The 22,762-nt window shown below is 46.8% G+C and overlaps 1 protein-coding gene across 2 annotated transcripts in view; it reads right to left on the reverse strand.

Annotated features, from left to right (window-relative positions):
- Nucleotides 1–4: 4 nt before the first annotated feature.
- Nucleotides 5–22,762, reverse strand: part of Spt20 (transcription factor Spt20 homolog) — a 100,698-nt gene continuing 77,940 nt past the window's right edge. The window contains exons 1-21 of one of the 2 annotated variants that reach the window (XM_077703778.1): nt 22,432–22,672; nt 22,236–22,309; nt 22,083–22,147; nt 21,937–22,003; nt 21,714–21,869; nt 21,567–21,602; nt 21,324–21,362; nt 21,097–21,210; nt 20,113–20,309; nt 19,471–19,624; nt 17,711–17,764; nt 14,049–14,251; nt 12,383–12,415; nt 11,132–11,344; nt 7,804–7,838; nt 7,425–7,555; nt 4,604–4,720; nt 4,123–4,222; nt 3,244–3,416; nt 1,000–1,090; nt 5–296 (exon numbers count right to left, since the gene is read on the reverse strand). In XM_077703778.1, coding sequence (XP_077559904.1) covers nt 145–296; nt 1,000–1,090; nt 3,244–3,416; nt 4,123–4,222; nt 4,604–4,720; nt 7,425–7,555; nt 7,804–7,838; nt 11,132–11,344; nt 12,383–12,415; nt 14,049–14,251; nt 17,711–17,764; nt 19,471–19,624; nt 20,113–20,309; nt 21,097–21,210; nt 21,324–21,362; nt 21,567–21,602; nt 21,714–21,869; nt 21,937–22,003; nt 22,083–22,147; nt 22,236–22,280 — 2,175 coding nt within the window. In that variant the 5' untranslated portion in view covers nt 22,281–22,309; nt 22,432–22,672 and the 3' untranslated portion in view covers nt 5–144. Of the gene's footprint in view, nt 297–999; nt 1,091–3,243; nt 3,417–4,122; nt 4,223–4,603; nt 4,721–7,424; nt 7,556–7,803; nt 7,839–11,131; nt 11,345–12,382; nt 12,416–14,048; nt 14,252–17,710; nt 17,765–19,470; nt 19,625–20,112; nt 20,310–21,096; nt 21,211–21,323; nt 21,363–21,566; nt 21,603–21,713; nt 21,870–21,936; nt 22,004–22,082; nt 22,148–22,235; nt 22,310–22,431; nt 22,673–22,762 lie in introns of those variants that run through there. The other variant, XM_077703779.1, reaches the window with a different exon arrangement.

Raw genomic sequence — 22,762 nt, forward strand, 5'->3', positions numbered from 1 at the left:
AGAAGGCAACCAAGGAGCTGGCGACACTAGCACACAGGTCCGACTGGCGACAGTCTGCGTGACGAAGTTCAGCAGAAGAGCGGTCCTCTTGGTAAAAAAGCCAAATGCTGCGCAGAGTGGTGGTGGGGTGGGTAGGAGCTGCTGCTACGTCTTGCCCGACCGCTTGCGGCTGCGCTGCCTCCCAGTGGTGCTGGGGGGCTGCTGCTGCTGCTGCTGCTGGGGGGAAGGGGCTGAGCTGTGCTGAATCTGCAGCTGCTTTTGCAGGGCCATCTGCAGCTGCTGGTTGTGCGTTGGTCCTGCGAGAATTGTCACACGGTCGTTAGCCAACAGTCCTTCACACAAGTGGCTGCTCTTCTTTCCCTATTCTTTGTGCTACTTCCTCTCCAAGCACCCGCCGCGGTGGCTCAGTGGCTAAGGCGTTGAGCTGCTGAGCACGAGGACGCGGGTTCGATTCCCGGCCACGGCGGCCGCTTTTCTGATGGAGGCGAAAAACGGAAACGCCCGTGTGTGCAAGATTTCGGCGCACGTTAAAGATCCCTAGCAGGTCAAAATTAATCTGGAGCCCTCCACTACAGCGCGCCTCATCGCCTGCACTGTGTCGGCGCGTTAAACCCTGCGATCAATCAATCACTTCCTTTTTAAGCGGGTGCAAATGTAAAGTGTGCATTGCTCTCGTGGAAAAGACATCGGAAAGTATAGAACAAGCTTACTGTGCAGCAATTTGAACACCGTATCATCAAATACAATGCATGCCTGGCTCCGAGCAACAGCTTTTCCATTGGTAAGTATGTTGGGGCATCGACACCTTCCCCTCACTATTGCAGAAAACAGGGTGTTGAAACCCACACCCACAAAAAAAAGGGCCAGTCATCAAAGGGCCAAAAACAGCCAGACAGACTGTTACAAAAATGGTGTACAACCAATGGTGGCTGCTGTTGGACAGCCCGAACCGAAGGACGCGCCAGAAAACGAATGTGGCAGGAGTGCCAGCTGGCGTACCTGCGGCATTGTTCAGGACGTTGGAGGCAGTGGGTGGCATCGGCCGTGGCAAGGTCCCAATCAGAGGCAGTGCCTGCTGGCCTCCGGGTACCTGCAAGGGCAGCACCGTATGTACAAGACCGCACATTACTGTGAAGTGCACTTCAAAAACCCAGAAGAGCTCTTAAAATAAGCCAGATAAATTATCATCTTGGCTTCCGAAATTTTCGCAAGTCCATCTTTGCTTTGTTACCCCCCTTTCTTGTCACTGTTAAAAACCATTTTTAACACCACTTATGCATTTGCAGCACAAGCATCTACTGGCATTAAAAAATGTTGATACTGCATGTCCACATGCACCAGTGAACATTGCAATGGCACTTTGTGTGTATATACAGGGTGTCCCAGCTATTCATGCACCGAGATGTTAAAGGAAAGCAATGGGGTCACTCAAAGAAAACCTAGTGCATAATGTTTGCTGTATAGTGGAGTAGCGGACCAACATTTTTTGTTAGTGAGACCTAACTAATTGTAATTAATTTTCTAACTCGAGAAGTAGTCTCGTAATCCTTAAAGTGTCAATGAGGCACTTCTAGGAACCCACGAGGGGCATCTAACTTCGATATTTTCAGCGACAAACTAACTGCGTAGTCATTTATTCTGACTAATAAAGAAACCCTGCAAAATATGAAAAATTCCACGTGACAGCGCTCCCGCATGCATAATCAACCAGCGCCCTCAAATAAGCTGATTGAAAACAATTTTTTCACCTGTCACCCGCCCAAAGAGACGGCGCCTCACCTTGATAATGATATGCACGGAAGGAGCAGCAACAGCAAGTTTCGCGGGGTGCACGTGGCAGACAAGGCACAAACTCAATTCATTCTGGCTAACTCGAAGGCAGCCTAGCCTGTTTGAGGGCACTGCTTTATGATGTGGGCGGACGCGTCATCGCATGGTATTTTTCATATTTTGCAGGGTTTCTTTACAAGTCGGAATAAATGAGTATGCAATGAGTTCATCGCTGAAAATACCGCAGTTAGATGCCTCTCGTGGGTACCTACAAGTGCCTCATTGACACTTTCATGATTAGGAGAGTACTTCTCAAGTTAGATAATTAATCACAAAAGTCTCATTAATGAAAAAGTTACTGTCTGCTTCTCCACAGTACTGCAAACATTATCACTAGGTTTTCTTCGAGTAGCGCCATCGCCCTTTTTTAAAAATCTTGGTGCATGGTAGCTAGGACACCCTGTAGATATCTAAGCTATGGCACTGCAGTGAATACGCGCAATTTTCAGAAAACAACCACAAAAATGATGCGGGTATAGCTAAGAATGATTTGCCCAGATTCAGAAGCGGAAGCTGAACAATGCAGAACTATGGCAACATTGTGAAGAGTTGCATCAACAAGTTGTCTGTTTGTTCAGTCAACTGACAGGAGACGTTTCATTATGTGTGATGCCCTAGTGTTTATGATAGTGGCAGTCTCGGCAAGTGCGTCGGCAGCCAACTACGGGATGAGACGAAACAGTTGGTCTGCCCATTCTGTTTGTTTATCATTATCATGTCTGCACAGCATTCCTCAGCAGAACTGCACAAGCGAAGGTTCACAACTTTGAAAACTGGGAGGCTGTTTCCCCCCCCCCGAGTTTACTTGCTCTATTAATTATGCCTTCCTTCGGTCTCTTGTTTTCAAAGAATGCTGGAACGAAAATTCAGTAAAACTAGTTGTAAAACCATTTTTTAGATTTCAAAATTATAATTTTAGCTGCAAGAGTGCTTTGTTAGACTCCTGCGAAACTAGCTAACACAAGCATTGCCCACAACTGTTTGAGACATATAAAGTAATACTTTCCAGTGGTTGCACCCTAGCTTGACCATGGCATGCTAGTTTTGACCGATTACCATCCAGAGTCTAACATATTTTGATGTTCGCAGTAAGGTCCAATGGACAGTGTTTGTTACAGGCTGGGCCATCCAGGCCCATAGATTTGAACAGGGTTCCGCATAACAGGCAGCCAATTCTCACCAAGATTGTTTAGAACCATCGTTGGCATGCTCAAATAAAAAAATGGGGTCAGTTTTGCTCCATTTTCGGGCAAGCGTCATTGCACCCACACTTGCCGTACCGCAGCCCAGCACAGCATCTACACTGAAACGACGTCTGCCCCAACCCCCATGGCTGTGGGGCCACAAGGGCGGCTGAGGTGACTGGCCGTGTTATCAAGACGCGGGAGGAAACCTAGCAAGCGGCCCCCTCACCTGCAGCAGGGAGACGGGGTTGGAGGCGGTGCGGACCCCCTGCGGGGCGGCCTTCAATGCCGGGGCCACCAGCTGGGCGGTCAGGGTCTGTGCACCCAGGGTGGCCACCGTCAGGGGCATTGAGAGCACGGCCGACGCGGGGCTCAGCGCCGTCGACACCGAGTTCACCATCCCTGCAACAGCCGGTGGTGCAAGCCTGGTTTTGGGCTTGGCTACGTGAAGGCTAACGCGATTTTTCATCTCGTAGATTCCTTCAAATATCCTTGTGGGATGAAACTTGCAGGGCTAGGCTATAGACTTTATTACTACAGGCATTCAGAATGGTTGGTGGCAAGTGCTGCAGGGTCCTTTTAAAGATGCAACACTGGTCAGTCTACCATGAGGGACCAAAGTCTGATGTTTTAAAAGACAACAGTCTTTCTTGGGCTACTTGAACCCAGAAATTTTGAGTTTCAGTAGCCCGGCCAAAACATAAAAAGAATTATGAAACAAGAAGCTATACATGCAAAACCTTTCCACACCATTAAATCTAGTGCAATATTTCATAGTTGGCAAAAAGAAACAGGCATATTTCAGGCAAAACATCAATGCACAACTGGTACTAAGCAATGTTCTTTCAATTAAAAATAGATGTACGTTTGATATCTTGCATTTTGATTGTCCTGGGTTTGAATCTCGTCCAAACCCAAATTTACTGAATCTTCGTTTCAACTCAATTCGCACTTCACTTTGACCCACTTTGTGCCATCGACCATTTTGTCTGCCATCTCTAGGTTGCAACACAGACAACGCCAGGTTTTCAGCCGACCAAGTCAACCAGTGCTTCCACACTAAAACAGTATTCGCGTGCACAGTTGCAACAGTGGCCGCTGTACTCACCAGAAGACACGATAACTGCGGAAGGTGCCATGCTCGCAACATTGGTTGTTTGTGCCACGCTGACTCCAGACTGAATACTCTGCACTTGCGAGTCCTGCATCTGCAGAAGATATGGGGGGCAGTCAGCACAAATAGGGTGTGATATCACTTAGTTATGAGAGATCTTCAAACATCGTTACACCGGCACATGGTATACAGATTAGTTGTGGCTGTAACACAGGTCTTGAAAGATCGAGTGCACGTTTTAATAAAATTGAAATGTGCATTGCCGCTCCAACAGTGCTGCACAGAAGGGCAGCACTGCAATTTTTTGCTTTCACTCGGGCATCACCATCCATCAGATATAACAACAGCCATGTTCCCATGCTACTTTCTTGCTCTCAATTTAACAAATAGGACAAGTATTCTGAGTGCCGTCAAAAGACCATAAACAAGCTCTAAAGGAACGGGGGAAGGGAGATGGGGTCTCCTAGGCACAAACCTGGCTGTGCAGGCCTCCAGTGGCTCCAACCAGTACACTGGACTGTGTCACCGGCACCATTGTCAAGGAGATGGGCACAGGTATTGCGGAGGACAGGTTTACACCTGCAAGTGACACCTGCAAGGGAAATACAAATGACACAAACAATAAAAACTCAGCTGTGATCCAACACATATGAGGCACACTATTTTTTTCAGACCAACGCGAATTTTTAGAAAGGACAGCAAAATAAGATCACTAAGAGCAAGCAAATAAACATATTTTAGAATAGGAAGCAAGTGGGCTGGTTCGTGCATGTTAAAAGTGTGAGAAACAGCGCGAAGTAACAGGACGCAGAGTAGACGACACACACACACGGCGCTGACAACTTGACTTGTTAGTCACCGCCGTGTGTGTGTCTTCTACTTTCCGTCCTGTTACTTTTCTCATGTTTTCAAAAAAAAAACTGTGGCTTGACATCTACCGTAAAGTTCTGAAAGAATGCCCACCGAAACTACAGAGATATCAAGTGAAAAATACGGGATGGGTGAACTTTTACGTCGGGTGCGAAAAACTACAAAAATGTGGCTGCACCACCAACAAAAACTGTGGAGACACCAAGTAAAAGATCTGGACATGGTTGCGTCTCTTTTTGTTAAAAACCGAGACATCGGTTGTGTTTGCGGCCACGGGACGTTTTTGTGGAGGAAGCTCCCCGGGCTTTCGAAGGTGTCGAGGGTAGCGTGATTTTAGAGGGTGGGCGATCTTTGGGGGTCTTTTAGTAAATCGAGTATTTCACCTCTAAAAGGGGTTGGGCAATGTTTTGGGGGAGGGTGTTCTCTCGGAACTTTAAGATACAAGTATTCCCCAATGCTATGCCAAAATATACTGTGTACCTAAAACTGGACTCTCAGTGCCGCAAGTGAAAAAAGGTTTTTTTCCAGAACAAGCAGTAGAGAGAACTACAAATCTACCTCTAAAAACTTCGTGGATGGATCTCCTAAAATCCTGTTTCTAGCTGACTCAAACATAGCACAACAATGAATGTGTGTGAACTTTTATATTGTTCAGACATGACCTCCAAGATGCACTTTGTGGCCAGAAGATGAAACTCCCAAAATGTTTCATCACATCAGTGCAGAGTAGTAATAAATGGGGAAGAATGTGTTTTTTGTGCAATAATTATTGCACCTACCAGAATATCGCAGTATACAGCCCGAAACAAGATTAATAGCTTTGTAGCCCCCTTCCAGTACAGGTGACCTAACGTCATATTAACGGTTACTTTGACGCTCCAACAAAACAATGGCAACTGCAGCCTAGTCTAAAACCAGGGACGTTTACCACCCACATAACAGTTCAGATGTCTAGAAATGGGCCAACCAAAGCCATTAATTGCTTTTGGAAATTGCATGGCTTTCACATGCTGAAATAATTTAAACGTCTCGAGCTCGCAACAAAGGCCTTAAGCAGAGACAATCTGCCTCACACAGGCATTTGTAATAAGACGCATTACATACTCTCTGCCACACCTCAATCCCTCGCAAGCAGAGTTGGCACAAAATTAATTGTCTCATTCGTTGGATATACAAGACGGCATCGCGGTAACCCCACAGCACTCCCACTGCCAGATCAGAACAGCTGGGCATCTACAACAGTGCAGAAGAAATAGTCGAGGTCCATAAACTAAATCAACTTAAGCGCCTATCGACAACACCCACTGGTCGACAGATCATGCATAGATTAAATCTGCGAGCTCCGCTTATGACTGATCCCCAAGTCCCCATTCCCCCAAGCATTCACATGCACCTCTGCCTCCGTCCTCTCCCACGCAATATGCACCCAGTGCACAACAAAACACGCAGGGAACAGCGAGCACGGGCCTTGACCGAGAAATACCCCATCAAGCCGAGCACGCTTTACGTAGCCGCGGCAGACTACAGGCATCACGACGCGTAGGCTGTGGCAGCAGTATTCAGGCCTAACTCCCCACCCCTCAGCTCCCTCACAATATGCACCCGTCATCCGGCAATGGCGGGGGAAGTGGCAATCGCCCCAGCACTAACGCAATGGCCAACCCCACAATCATCATCTCTGATTCGAAAACAGCCATTCAAAATTTTGCCAGAGGTACCATCTCTCCCCAGGCGCTCCAACTTCTTGTTCAAAATCCCCCTACTGACCCCACAGAGTTGATCTGGACTCCTGCCCATACAGGGCTGGGGGGCAACGAGGCAGCCAACAAAGCAGCTCGAGAACTCACTGCCAGAGCAGGCCGAAGCCTTGCACGGAGCCCGATCAGCCTGAGACAGCTTACTTAGCTATTGGGAAATAACTGAGCATTACCACCTCGCCCACCGCATATTCCCGCCGGCTCATCGTGCCCTCTCTCACTCTGAAGAATACTTATGGTGCCTCATTCAAACAAGCACTTTGCCTTGTCATGTCAAACTGCACCTAATTCATCCCACCCTGTATCAGTCCCCCAACTGCCCCGCACGTGGCTTGAAAGACACCATCATTCATACCATGTGGGCATGCAAGAAAGATCCCTTCCCATTAATCCGTACCACCGAGCAATGGGAGGCGACGCTGGGTAGCTCCGACCCGCAGATGCAGAAAAGTCTGACGGAACGAGCTGCCTTGGTCACCGACGAGCTGCAACCACCGGTCACCGCCCCCTCCTAACTCCGTATCGCAATAAAGTTTACTACTCTCTTTCTCTCTCTCGAAAAATTAATACAAGAAGCACCCCAGTCATATACAATCAAGGCGTGTCATACTCTCAACGCCCCTTTTCCATTTCCCATGACTAGCACTAGTGAGAGAAAGTGCCACTTGCCAAGTTGTGCAGGCCCACGTTTTGCGGGAGGCTGATGTTGGGAAGACTGACCACCTCGGGCGATTGCGCTGGCAGTGGGGCCGAGACTGTGCTGGCCTGGTTCGACTTGCTGGCAGCGTCGTCAGGACACACTGTGAGGGGGAGAGCGCAGTTGACGTCATCCTTACACGCCACCGATGCAGCTTTGTAGAAGAATGCCAAAGATGGATGAACTTTCTCTCAGCGCAAGGAAAGAAAAGGAGCGCGGGATGCTTTCTGCTCCACACAGAATGAAGCACTGTGCAACGTGATAGCTGTGTAGCGGATAGTGCTACACCTACTTTCTGTTCGCGACACCAAGTCTGCGGGTGTCGGCTGAAGTGATGAATTGAGTGCTCACCTGTGTGCAGTCCCTGCACAGCAGCTGGCTCCTTCCTGCCAAGGGAAGAAGGCAGACACGTACAGCTGCCACCTCAGAGCTTTGCGGCAACACAGATCTCAGTGTCTACAGCTACATTAGTTTGACACACATATTTGAGGCATGCTTATCATCACTGCCAGCTGACCTAGTTTGAAATGATTCATCTTTAAAGGGGCCCTGTAACACTATTTTCAACTTTTTTAGAAATCCTAAATGCTTGCAGAACATAGCCACCCAACACACCCAGTACTTAGATTAGAGGGTCACAAAGTACTTCAGGCAAAAATTAGTGCTCTATGCCCATCAGATAACTTGGAAACTCGCTCGAAAGATTTTTCTCTCTTTCCCGGTCTTGGCATTCTTCCACCGCTTGAATTACGTCATTAAGGCCATGTAGCGGCTGTTGGCTGGCTTTACTTGAGTTGCAGTAATGAACGCATTCGATAGCGAGTTAAAAAATAAAGCCACAAAAACAAAGCAGAAACAGAAGGCGAATGTATCTACTGCGACAAACAAATCACGCAGCGCCGCTCCGTGCTGGCGATAACTATATAGCTTTAGCAGTGCTTCCAGACACGAAGGAAAGAGTGAAAGCATTTATCGAAAGTGTTGCAGGGTCCCTTTAACCTTGTGCAGAACAAACAGGGACACAGAAAGATGCACACAGACTAGTGCACTGAGTGCGCTCGTCCGTACGTATCTTCCTGCACCCCTGTTTGTTCAGCACACGCTTAAAGATGAATCATGTTTGTCATTCAAATGGCCATTCCATGCTATATCACGAGGGTGTTAGTGCAAGAATATTGCAGTCTCCTTTTATTGGAATCTGTAGAAAACAATGCGAGTGGCAAGCACAATTCGGATCTGAGAATGTGGATTTAAATCCAGCACGCAAACTGACTTAGTACGTGCACTGCTGGATACAGTTTGAGTGATGAGTTGGGCTCTTCTACGCTGATTTCAGGAAAGGAAGTTGACGCTGAATACAGTCAAACCCGGCTATATAAAACTCGCAAAAAACACTTATTAGTTCAATATAGGGGATAATTCAATATAAGCAAGCTAATGAACTGGATGTCATAATTGCACATTGCATTTATAAAAACACTAATTCAAGAAACTGCCTTACTTTTACACGAAATAGTCTTGTATTTTCTGCTTGAACAACCTAGCTGCCCGAGACAGTACGCACTTCTTCAACGGGGAAGAGCAGCTGAGGCCGCAACCTTTCACATTTGCGAAGAGGCGTTGGACCAGTGCGAGTGCACCCATCACTTCAGAGGTTGTGGACAAAGGATCATCGTTGCTTTCCTAATTGTGTCTGCTTTCACTTGCGCTCGGCAATGCGGTCTTTCAAACTCTCCTGTAGTCGCGACGCCATCATCCACTCACAAACTTGCCAACCGTTGATCCAGCAATGGCATTCGGAAATTCCGACAGCCCGCTCCACACTTCGGCAGCATCGGCGGTGGCTTTGTTGCCCTAATGATTTTCAATCATCACTTGCACGCATTGCACGCAGATTTGAAGCAATTTCGGGCGGTTTCTTTAGTAACACCTTCCCAGAACTTACTTTGACAAAGTGCTCTCAGGAATCTCGTGCCTGACGGGACGTCTGACTTCTTGCCAAGTTCGACTTCGATTTATGATTGCCAGCTTCATGGCGAACAGTACATTTGGCAGGTTCGCGCTAGCTAGAGCCACTAAATACGCTTAGTGACACTAGCGCTAGCCACCATAGCTACACTGTCGAAAAAGTCCACAAAGTGCGAACAACGCCAACACAACAAATTGCAAAAAAAAAAAAAGGCAAGCAGACCAGGCACAATTTTTTTCAAGGGGGGGTATTGACGGCTCGCCCTACACAATGCGATGGAGCAGTCATGATAGGGAGAGCGAAGTGAGGGAGGGGAAAGAGCTGCCCACTGCCCTAGACCACTTTGAAGTGTGTGCCAGCGGAATTTCTCCTCCGCCTTGAAGGAAAGCCAACTTGGGGGAGCATTTCTGCGGTATTTCTCCCTAGATACAGTACAACCTCGTTACAGGAGACACTGTTACAAGAGACACTTGGTTATAAGAGGGATTTAAATGAAGGCGGTTTGGTTGGTTTTCCTATGTTCGACATGTTAGCAACACTGCATACAAGAGACCTTGGTTACAAGAGACACGTTTTTTGGTTCCCTTGAGTGCCTCTTGTAACGAGGTTTTACTGTATATCGGTTGTCGCCAATATTTTTGTTCGATATAAGCGTAGTTTTTGCTATACACAGTCGAGTTCACTTATAACGATACCGTTTATAACAATATATCGGATATAACGATGAACAGCTATGGCCCTGTCCGCTTTTGTATGCTTTCCATGCGAAAATAAACCGCTTATTACAATGCTCCAGTGCCACGATATCAGATACTATATAACGACTGAATCCGGTCACAGCAAGCACTGAAAATGCGAGCTGCCGCTGGCTCTCCACGCCAACCACGCCGACACCATGCGCCGCGATGCACCTCGCATATTGTCCAATCCTCAGAAAACGAGCCAACCGCGCCGCTTACGGGGAAGCGAGAGGGGGAAGGGAACAGTTCTCCTTCCAAACACCCCTCCCGATGCCGCCGCTTTGGCCCCGTCCCTGTGCCTGCTGCTTTGAATTTCACTGGGTGCCTCTTCAACTACCTCCGCTTTTCCGCGGATCAGACGTCAGGGCCGATGTTTCGGAAACGTCTGCGGACAGCGGTGGCAGTGACAACTTTGACAACACCGTTGCACAGCCTACTCGGGTAGCATCTTCACAGGAGGCCCAGCGCATGATAGTCTCTCAGGAAATTCGTTTCCACCAAGGACCCTTCGCTCAGTTAGGTGAAGCACCTATAGATGCTCTCAAAAAAGAGGTGTGCCAGCTTCATGTGAAGCAAACAAAGCTGACCAAGTATGGCTTCTTTTCCACAAATACGTAGCAGTACAACCTTGCTTGCCTGCAAATAAAATGTTTTGAGCTCTGTTCCGTCTTTTTATTTAGCAACCCGTATATAACAATCATCGGTTATAACGATGGGATTTCCTTGGCACTTGGATATTGTTATAAGTGGACTATACTGTAATCCCATAGCAAATGTACTGTGTCCAGAAATAGCTCAATATAAAAGATAATTTGATGTAAACAGGTTCAATATAGTCGGGTTTGACTGTAATAGCACTCACTACTGGCTGTGATGGACAAAAATGTGGTAACCCGAAAAATTAGATGCCAACATGCAATCACCATTGAAACAGCACACACGCAAGCTCTAAAGCGGCTCAGCAACAAACCTGCCGTCAGCTGTGGCCTGCAGCGGTGGTGACTGGCTGGGCTCCTGCACCTTGGAGGTGGGCACGGCCATGGCTCCTTCGCCGTGCTCCTCCAGGCCACCGTACAGGCCCTGGGTGTGGTTGACCACGGGTGGCTTGCCAGGCACCAGCTGGGTGATCTTGACAGCCTTGCGGCCTTCCTCGGTGAAGATCTCCCGGAACTGGTTCAGGTACCTGGCATGGGCAGATGTCCCAAGGGAGGAGGGAAGGGACAGTCAATGCGGGTGTACTTAACCCTTTGAGGGTCAAATTTTTTCGCCAAATGCAAACCCCCAGGATCGATTTTTTTTATTGCTGATTTAAATTCTTTAGGTGAATCTATTTCGAGAAAAAAATTTTGTAATTTTTTTAAGGTGACCATAAAGTGACAAAAAAATCGTTTGTGTTGCATACATGTGGTTTATTCATGAGTAACACAAGAAAAATTCCAAATGAAAACAAGAGAGTAACAAGCCGGCACCTTTTGAGTGAATCAAAATCAGATAGACATCAGTTTCGCCGGCGCAAAAAGCGGGAAGCGCCAGGACGATACCAAAACCAACCGCTGCACGCGCGCGGCCGGATGCGGGAGCGATAGACGGCGCACCACCCATACAATACAAAAAAAGGAGAAAAGAGCCTCATCAGTTTCACAGGCAACCTCGGTCTGTGGCAGGCTTCGCAAAAAGCGAGAGGCGCCCGGTGGGCGATACCCAGCGCGCCCCTTCGTTAGCGGATGCGCAAGCGATAGCCGGCGCACCGCTGAAACAAATCATTAAAAAAAAATAATAATAAAAAGAAGAGCCATCGGCGCAAGAAAAAAATTTGACGTATTTCCGAAGTGTGGCAGCACATGCCAAGCAAAAGAAGTTGGCGAAAAAGGCATGCGTTTTAAACATACAAGCAATGCCGTACATGTACGTCATTGACCATTTTGAAAGTGTTTGCCGATGCCGTACATGTACGGCCGTGACCCTCAAAGGGGATGACTAGAACTGTGAGGTGCACCACAGTGGAGGGCTATGATATCATTCAGACTGCCTGCGGTCCTTCAAGATGGCACCAACACTACCTACAAAAAATTTCTGTATTCCACTTCAGCCAGAAATTGAGCCGATGTGGCTGCGAACTGAACTGTGGTTTAACAGCTCTATAAGTATAAAAAAAAAATAGAAAGCCACTTCTTACCTGACCAGTGGCAAACAAGAGCAAACGATAAAAACGTGCGCTTACCTGGTAACATTGGCCTGCGTGCCCAGGTTGAATCTGCAAGGGAAAAAAAAAGGGCATTATGTTTTTTTTTGTTTTTTTTTTTTTTTATGCTGCACACTCACACACCCGTCTCACTATGTTTTGTTGGAAAGCATGCCGAGTCACGCTGAGACCACAGAATGGGCCTCCTTGAACATCATTCTCGGGATCACAAGAAACTGCCCAGCACATAGCGTAAGATTCACTTCACTAATCCACTGCCATGGCCGTGTCTACAGGTCGCCAGGCTTCAGACATCCCAAAGACTATCTCCGAGTGGTTAAAAGAAGGAGCCTAATGGCTACTTTGCCTTGGGCTATAACAATCTCACAAACTGCGCAGAGCAAAGAAAGAAAGAAAGCCAAGTGAGTCTTTCTTTGCATTTGCAAGCTGCATTTGAACTTTAACGCACCAAACTAAAGCAATAGGTGCTCAAGCATTTGTCTTGCCGCCCCATGAAAACTTTCTTCTCGAGAATAAAATTCTAAAAGCAGCAATTTAAATTCTTACTTCACAGGCTGTGAGTCGTACTACAGGGGATCACCCCCCAATTACACATCCCCTGATTACACAATGGCTCACATTTTATGATTAACCCGAGCAGGCCTTGCAAACTCTCCATAGAAACAATGCATGAAAAGTTCCAACTGTTGCGCAACCCAAGAGTAGTAGATAATTCTGCTTCATAGAACAACCCGTCCAAAACTGGAAATAGCCACGGTAGAGGAGCGAGGCGTCTGCACTCCCGCTTTGTCCGCCTTTCACACCGTTTTTTTTCAGCTTCCCATTTCATCTCATAACCCTAATTTTCTCGCCACTTGTTTCTTTCTGGGGCAAACAAAGCGTGGCAAGGTGCACAGTGTTGTGCTGGAGGCAATGACTTTGTGTAGTTCAGTAAAATTCTGCAAAAGTTACAAGCAGCTGCAGGGCTCCAAAAGCCATGTTGTTTCCAGCGATACTAGAGCACTGCTGCTCATTTTGGAGGCGTGGCACGCCCAACTTTGCTAGCTAGCACTTAGACCAAAAGCACAAGCCCCATATGACAAATTTGGAAAGCAAAAATATTGACCAGCCTGGTCATAATGAAACCAACCAAAAGGCACAAGAGCTAAGACTAAATTTCGGGGGAAATGGTGATTTTATTACGTGCACAGAAAAGGGCACTTAAAAGGAACTTGGGGATGAAGCAAAAGTGCAAAGGAGAGAGCGGTAAATTCAGCGAAAACAAACCCATCCTGCATACATGCCACACTTTTAACTGTGGCCACTTGACACTGTTCGAAAATCCGCATCTCTCAACGTGTGCAACATCATGTCACTTAACCCAAACTTCTTACATGCTGTTTTCATGGATACCAGTACCACACTGATTTATTGTAAAACGCAGAGTGATGCTTCAAACGGGCAAGCATAATCGGTGTTCAGTCGTAAAACCCATATTTAACAAAGCTACGTAGGCACCTTGCAGATACCCTTCAGTTAATGAGCTATCTTTAATGGAAGCAAAAAAAAGGTGGGGTGTGGGGAGGGGGAATAGTTGGTATCGAAAGGCTAGTCTGCCATCAACTCCTCCTTTGAAATAACCCTCTGCACTGCATCGTGCGATCTGGCCCCCAATGCCAGAGCCGAGTAGAGAGGCTGCACTCACTCGCAGCTGGTGCCCTTGTTGTGGCCCTCCCGGTCGACGTAGAGCCGCCCGAAGAACTGCTCGTCGGTGGGGCGCTGCAGGATGGTGACTCGGGTGAGCTTGCCCGTGCCAGGCTCCGTCTCCAGCACAAACTCCTGCACGACCACCGGCGTGTTGTCCGTCGTCGCCTCGGGAAGCTCCCTCACGCGGGCCAGCCGCTCCACCTGCGCACGAGGAGAGAGGGGAACCGAGGGGTTACCCACCACGTTGGCCATTATGCACTGCAGTGGTTCGCAGCCATGACTGCACCGGGGACCCCTTTTGGGCTAGCGAAATTGATGGGGGACCCCACGATGAAATATCTGTCGATCAGTATAGTAATGTCCCACAATTTGCCCTTGCGGCTTACGCCCCCCATACACTTCCTCGATTCCCACCTTTTGTGCTACATTTCTATGACTATGCGTGTCATAACGTTAAACAATGTGCTCTTGAATCTAAAAGCCTTCTAAACACCCATACGCTGCCTTTTCTGGGTCTGTTTTTTTTTTTCTCATCGCTGGCATCTTGTGCAAAAAGGCGATGTTAAAATATGTGATTTAACAAAACTTGTTGCTGAGCTAGTTGGTACATACTTAATTAAAGGAAGAAGAAAACGTAGTGCAAACTAGATGTGGACAAACGGGAGAAGAGACGTCAGATACAGGTGCCTGTATCTGTCGTATCTTCTCCCGTTTGTCCATGTCTAGACTGCACCACGTTTTCTTCTTTAAAATATGTGCTATGCAGAGAAACTAAACGGTACATGCCACGCGGCAAAGCCCAATTTTTGCATTGCCAGCAAATTCTGGCAAAATGGAGGAAAGAACAGCAAGGGAAAAAGTTTTGGAGGAGGCTTAGCAGACCCCTCAAATGCTCTAGCGGTCCGCAGACCCCCATTTGAGAACCACAGATGCACTGATTGTAATGATAAAAGAGTCCAAACTTTTAAAAATTCTTCGGAAGAACTTTTTGATTGCAAGGAGATTAACAGGCTCTTTGTTCTGAAATTAGAACTCGAAAACAATTTAAAAGGTGGGTAACGATGAGGCCACGCAGAAACAAAAAAACTAGTTCAGTACGGCTGGAAAGTTTGGCTTCACTGCGTGGCTCATAACTGCACAGTCTTACTATCAAAGCAGTGTGGTTGGATGTCAAAGCAAAAACATAATTCATTGGTTGATACAGGCCACTGTCAATCAGAACAGCATTCACTACTGAAAATCTCACCTAGACTCTTTGCAGATGATCAGGTTAACACTGCGCTAGCATACCACTCGTGGACTTTGTGCTACAACTAATTATGCTTACCTCAACAGTGATAAAGGCGCAACATACTCAGCAAGCACTGATTGAGGACAGCAGAGTTTATTCCATCAGTCACTTCCATTATCATTAAAAGATAAATGTTGAGAAAACGTTCAGTTTCTGACTGGCAGGCAGACATGCTCGCTTATGCAGTGCCCAACTGTGAGGAGGGGAAGAAGAGCTTTAAGACGCAGGTTTCACATTTTGAGACAGAGTTTGACACCCTTTCTGCATTAAATAACTCTGAGCAAGACAGTGGCAAACAGAACTGCCCTTAAAGACCAACAGCACTAAAATCTCACCTCAGCCAAATTTATTTTGATTGAACAGTATGTACCACCAAACCAAGTGGGACATGACTGAAAGCCCTGTGAAATGCATTGTTGATCAGTTCAGGATATTTAAAATAGCTTTGTAGCAGACAATGCTGCACCTGCCAGCGGATAATGCAAACAGCCATGAAGCGGAAGGGACATTGCAGCCGGCCAAGTGCTGGCCAGCCAGCCACTTGCTAGTCAGCTGCAATGTCACTCCAGCCTGGACGTAATGGCTGCGCTCTTCTCAATTTTGATTTCAAAATCACCGATTTTTGATGGTGAGACGAGCTCGAGGAAGCAGCTCAAAAAGCAGGAGCAGAAAAGAAAGCAAATTGATTGATTGATTGTGGGGGTTTAACGCGCCGACGCAACGCAGGCGATGAGGCGCGCCGTAGTGGAGGGCTCCGGATTAATTTTGACCACCTGGGGATCTTTAACGTGCGCCGAAATCTCGCACACACGGGCGTTTTTGCTTTTCGCCTCCATCAGAAAAGCGGCCGCCGCGGCCGGGAATCGAACCCGCGACCTCGTGCTCAGCAGCGCAACGCCTTAGCCACTGAGCCACCGCGGCGGGTAAAGAAAGCAAATGAAAAGAAAAGCCCATCCCCGGAGGGGGTACATGCCCCGGAAGAAAAGAAGTGTGCTGAGAGGAGAAGAGGAGGAACGCGACTGGACACTTCGGCCAGTGGAAGCTTGGGGTGCGCTTGCGAAGAACAGTGCATTCACCCACCGACGGCGCCAGTGCGACCGTGCACCAGGACACCACAAGTTACAACAAACTACACATGTGAGCCTATTCTGTTTTTTTTTTCTGTTTTTTTAGGCTTGTCCTATTTTTCCATTATTGTCACTGAACTGGGACAGTACAGGACTTCCTCACATCCGTCCGGTTTCAATCATCCCGTTTTCACGCTCAACCCACTACAGTACCCCTATGCTTAAAGGAGCCATGAAGACAAAATACAAGTTTGTTTTATTCGAAAGATTTCGCGTTTTATTGTGTCCCCAGCACTTGTGCGGCAGCAAATGAAGCCATATTCACTGAGAAATTAATCAATTTAGGCTAAAATTTGATTCTCCCACCAAATCGTGTGTTTTAGTGATGTCTACAATGAAGTCATAACGGCGTGTATACATAAGAACTTTCACTGCGCCATGCGGCTCTGCAGCCTTGCTTGCCATCAAACCTCCCAGATGGCACTAGCGTACTCTTCATTCCGCCGTTGCTTTGTTTTTGACCGTATTTACACCTGGCTTATTTTTTTTACGGTAGAAAGTAATCGCTTCGTGAAACATGGAGTATGCTTGTCAAACAGGGTCACGTAAGGCAACGTCGTTTATGCCAATCGGCCAGCGTTGTATAAGACAACTCCAAACCATCAGACTGCTGTGCAGCTAAAACAAGCATAGTGCGCCAAGTACCAACAGCAGTGCGCATCGGTACTTCTATGTTTATGTGTATTTTCGTAACTTTAGCTGTTTACCTAAAGCTGTTAGGTAGCTGTTTACCTAAATTTACCTACACTCCCAGTTGCTTTCTTAAAGCGGTCTCTTGGCAAGGGAATCTGCCACACACAGAAACTCACAGCACGCTGTGGACCACCATTATACCTCTAATTGTAGGTATTCTTCCAAACCCTCACAAGTAACGTTGTGAGCTATTCGGTTCGAAGTGCATCCAGTTCTAAATTAAGTGTGTGAAACGTATCTGCAGCACATGGGTGATAGGGTGTGGGATTTCAAAATCCTTTGACTTTGAGTTAATGAAGTACTAATGTACTAGCAAAATACAAACACAGAGATTTACAATGCTTGGCTAAGTGATAACACAATACTTTCTGTAACTTACTGCACTGCTATCAAAAATTGCTTGGCACATTGTTTAAAGCTCTGTGAGATTGAACTACTGAAGTGAAGAACACAGTTCCCACACTCTGGTGTGATCATCAGATATGGAGCCACAAGGGAGAGGATGCAAATTGCAATGGCAGTCGCAGCCGACCAGTGAGGAGACATTACCTCAATTTTTTCTGGCACTGGCATTGTTGCCTTCTTCTGCACCCAAGCATCGAGCTGCGAAAAGAAGAATAAAAAGGCAGAAAACACCTGTCACAGATCTGACAAGAAAAGCTAATACAGGGCAATCAGAAGTATGACATACTAACTCATGTGAAATTCGGATTCGGAGCCATGAAAATCTCGCATACTTGTTCGGAAATTTTGTGCTCGCCATAAACGCAAAGTCATTAACTAAAAAAAATTTTCACACCAAATGGTGGTGGTGGTGGTGGTGGGGGAAGGGGGGGAGGATTCGTCATCACAAGCACTGAATAATCTACGGATTTCTGCAAGAGGACCGTCTGAAATTGTGCCACCTGAAACAAATGGTCTGCTTCACCACATGGCACACACATCACAGGTGCTAACATGTGTTTTTTGCATCTGAAAAATTTCTTAGCACAAATTACCGCATTTACTTGCGTAATGAACCCACTCGCAGAATGAACCCTCCCCCCCCCCCCCCCCCCCCCCCCCCCGACTTTTCTTCTAGAGAATTTACTTTTTTCTCACGTTGAATAAAAAATGCAGCGGGAATATGTTTTTATCTCAGCATGATTTCTGATGCCGTAGACAATCGCAGTAACTTGGTATCACGCTACCATATGTGCAGAAATGCTAAAAATGCATTCCAAGAAAAAGAAATCTCAATAGTGGACGAAGACGTGAGCACGAATGCCGTGGCTCACAATTTAAAAATTGCGCGCTTGTGGGGCGCCAGCTAGTAATGAACGCACAACAAACCTTCTTGCCCCATGAAAACCTTGTAGTGTGCGAACAAAGCACAAAACGTACTCCGCACTCCTTCCCTGCCCTGCTCTTTGCTGTTCTGGCGGCGTGCGAACAAAGTGCTAAACGTACTCCGCACTCTTCTGCTCTTTCTGTTCTGCGACTTCACCATTACGCTCCGTGGTTTTGTTGTTCAGCTGTGTTCCAAACTTTTTTGTACTCCTGGTGCGCGCCGTACGATGGGCCAGTACATGAGCTACACAGCCGGCTTTCATTTGGAGTGCCTTGACGGCACGGAAGACAGTGTGCTGTGGGCCGACAACAAATGTGAAGCCGCAAGCGACTTCAAACTTCAGTGAAGAGGACAGCTCCATGGCGAGTAGGGGGCCACTATATAGCATGTTGGGAATAAACAAAAAAATTTGATTATATAATTACCTACGTGTTTTTATGAAAATGCTAAGGATCTGACAGAGGTTCTCTTAGCAACTTTACTGTAAGAAATTTCAACTTTTTAAAATCTGTTGCAATTTTTTTACGCATAATGAACCCTCCCCCCAAATTCATGCCGAATTTTCTGGAAAAAAAAGTGGGTTCATTACGCAAGATGGTATTATCATCCTTCTATGTTTTTTTAAACGTTCGCCCACGAATTTTTTTCAACCCCACCGTCTTTTTATGTTCCACTACCTTCAAACAATTGACTTTGTAACCCGGAGAAAAAATTTGGTTTCGGCAATTTTTTCCGGAATCGTTTTTTGAAAAACATTTAAAAATTTATTGTCACTGTAAGGAACGTTGAACTGTCTACACTTTATTTTTCTTAATTATATGCTGAACCAACATTTTTAGCATTTTCGTAGACATTTAAGAATTGGTCTATTTCCCCATGGTAGCATAGGATTCGATGTGCCACCAATGCAAAGCATTCTTCCGCTGTGAACCAGCACAAAAAAGGGAGCCAGCTGGACTCGGCCTGGAGCACCACTGACCTGTCTGGGAGGCATGCTGGGTCGTGGCTGTGTTGCTGGCACTCTCTTGCGGTACTGGACAATGAAGTCATGCGCCCTCAGGTGGGGTGGCACAGCGCACTGCTCCAGCTTTTTCCGCCGGTTGATGGCGACCTGGCTGTGTTTCTTGCTCATTCTGGGGGAGGAGAACACGCAGTACCGTTTATTAATATGTAACATCATTCTTTCTTGACTAATTGTGATAAAAAGTGCACTAACCATTTCATGCACACAGAAAAATATATAAGGCAAGGCTGATCTTTAGACAATCTTCTTTATTTTGGGTCTAAGCTGAATGAAAATTGAGTCTAACACTGTTTTTTATACTGACTCCAAGTGTGCAACTGGCTTTCACATGGCTCCAGTGCTTCAAGAGACACAATGCCTTCATATATGTGTAATCTATTTTCTCCCACAAAATTTGAGGCAAGATTTTTGAAGCTGTAAAAAAAGTCTAAACTCATACATTCTACACCTAATTTGGGATAGCTGGCAGGTGCGAGTGACAGAGTGGGTAATTTGACTCGATGTTCGTCCTTCCACCTTCCTTGCTGGCAGAGGAGAGCCTCTGTCTTCGATCAGAGGCTGGGCACACAGTGCTCGGACCAGGGCATCTCAGCCTACCTGTTGACGGTGTGGCTGGTGAAGCGGGCCCTCTTGTGCTGCAGCCAGTTGGAGACGACGGCCACGCCCACTGACGGCTCAAGGCAGAGGGGCTCCGCGGTGGCCATCACCAGGGCTGCCTCCAGGTACAGCTTGTCCTCCAGGCTCCACGAGTTGCTGTCCCCGCGGGCCACCAGCCCCACGTCGCACAGCACCGACTGCAGGCAGACAGAGAGTACGACACGCGATGAGCCTTTTGCTTACACGCACCACGCGACGTTGTGCAGGCAGGGAGGTCCTCTAGACTGCAATAAAATAAATCGCATTGATATGGAATGTCAACCAATGCTGCGCCAAGTACTCCTTTGACCATGTATAGATGGTATTCACTGAAAACTTTAGCTGTCAATTTTTTCGCTTGACAACACTGGGAATGGCCACAAACATGGCGGAGCTTTGTGCCATGCACCCGCATGCCACAGAAAAAAAAAAGAAAAAAAAAGAAAAGAAACACTGGCGTGCATTGACTGCTTCGTTTCAACCCGATCCTCAATGGTGGTGTCAACAGAGATGTTATTATTCGCACTCACATTGGAGCCGAGGCATTACTTTGCCTTCAGTGGCGCAGAGTTTGGAACGTCCAACACACATCAGGTGCTTGGCACGGAGAAGTACCGCCATCCAGCGGAGCCCGACGTAACCAGTAATGGCGCACTAACATGGTTGCCTGCATGCATGCTTCACCAGTGAATACAACCTATATGCAGCATTGTACATGTGCTCATACCAACTTGTGGTTCTCAATTCCGAACGTTGTCGACTGCTTTTTCTGTGATGTGCACAGCTCTTTCAAAGGTGTCAGACATTTTCAATCTACTTTCGTAGTTTTTTGGCAGTTGCTTTTTCCCTTCTCTTAAACTAGAAAAAATTAAGATCATGTCATTCCCAGGACTTTTCGGTCTGAGTGAATAGTTATGGTGCAAATGGTACCATGCTGGAACCCACCTGAGTGGTTGGTTTGAGGAGAACGTGATGGGTGGAAAATGTCCCCATGGTTGGCAGGCATCTTCTGTGGTCTCGCACCTCTACAACTATACAGCCGCTATAGAACACCGGCGCCTGCAACGATAGCATGTGCACAGCATTGCAGCAAAGGGCACCTGAGGCATATGAAAAGTCTGTGGCCTTCTTGCAAACAAGTGCTAAAAATGATTTAAAAAAAAGGAACATACCTGAGATCTTTCCAATAAATCAACCAAGATGGGTGGAAGCTTTAACAGCAGAGGGAAAAAAGAAATATTGGGCACTGTTAACAAGCTTTAGGTGTGGGGATTGGACCCATTCCCACTACTTTGAAAACAAGTACTAGACACTGAACTGCAATCAGTTCACTGCACTATTTTCTACACATTATATGACTACCTTTAAAAATCGAGGGGACAGAAGAAAAAGTCACTCGTTTCTTTGCCGCTCACCTCTTCGTTGTCAATGTATTGAAGTAGTTCACTCTCCTGTAATGATAAGGTATCAACGTAAGGCATTAATACAACCCTAGAGAAGCATCCGTTTCGTGCTCTCTTGTCGTGATGGCAGTAACCTCTGACACTTTGGGTGTTGTATACCTCGTACGGCAGTCGAATTGTCTCCGTCTCTGTTCCATTCTTCGTTTTCAACATGAGCGAGTAGCCTTCATTGCCAGCATAGAGGTTCAGGACGAGGCAGTTTAATTTCTCTTTGGACACGAGCTTTCCCAGGAGATTTGATCCATTGTACAAATTCTGCAAGGGAGGCACCACAAGAGCGTGAAGACGCGCCGGATTGATCGTAGAAAACGGGGAAACTTACCTTGTTCCTTAAGTTAAAATTGCATTCAGAAAGATATAGCTCCGTGAGCTTCTGTTGCAACGACGGGCTACAACGAAAGCAAAGAGTGGTACAGTGTTAGTACCTGCGTGTGAGCACTTCCAGGCTAAGCGTGACACGACACTCACTACTTTTCTTTGCGATGTTCACGACCCAACTTGCCAGGTTGTTGCTTGGCAGTTTGAATCAAATGCTGCACAAAGATACGTCCAATTCACAGTTATTTCACACGTGTGAATTCATTAACGCGATTTTTCAGTAATTAATGTGAGCTTGCTTACGTTCGCCTGTGTAAGGCAAGTGGAGATCCCGTTCATTGAGGACATAAGTCAACGATCTGGATGGTATGGAGAATCTGGCCAGAAAAAGAAAGCCCATCCCCACAAAGGAAAGCTTCAGTGACGCGGAACGTCAACTAGCGTGATCTCAGCAACGTAAACGCTCTCGATCGCCAGCAGAAACGTCCAATGCACTCACCCGTCAGCTGATGTTTACACATATGCATTGGCATTGCTCATTCGAGCACTTGTTTACGTCGGGATTGTCAGACGGGCGCACACACATTGTCTCTGGTATGTGCATCTTGACACATACTGGCTAGCACACACATTCACTAAGGCTGATACGTATACACAATGATTTACGACGAAGCATTTTGAAATCCTTTAGAGGAAACTCGTCAAAACTCAACTTCGCAAACGCCAACTACGGCACCATGTTGGCCAAAGTCGACAGATTCCGCAAAGAAAATCCGCTAATTTTGTCGCGTAAAGTCGGCGAACTGAATAAACGATGAAGATTTTATTCT

The sequence above is a fragment of the Haemaphysalis longicornis genome, unplaced genomic scaffold (assembly GCF_048455015.1).
Source record: "Haemaphysalis longicornis isolate Haplotype H1 unplaced genomic scaffold, Haemaphysalis longicornis Haplotype H1 scaffold_3, whole genome shotgun sequence".
Lineage (NCBI taxonomy): Eukaryota > Metazoa > Arthropoda > Arachnida > Ixodida > Ixodidae > Haemaphysalis > Haemaphysalis longicornis.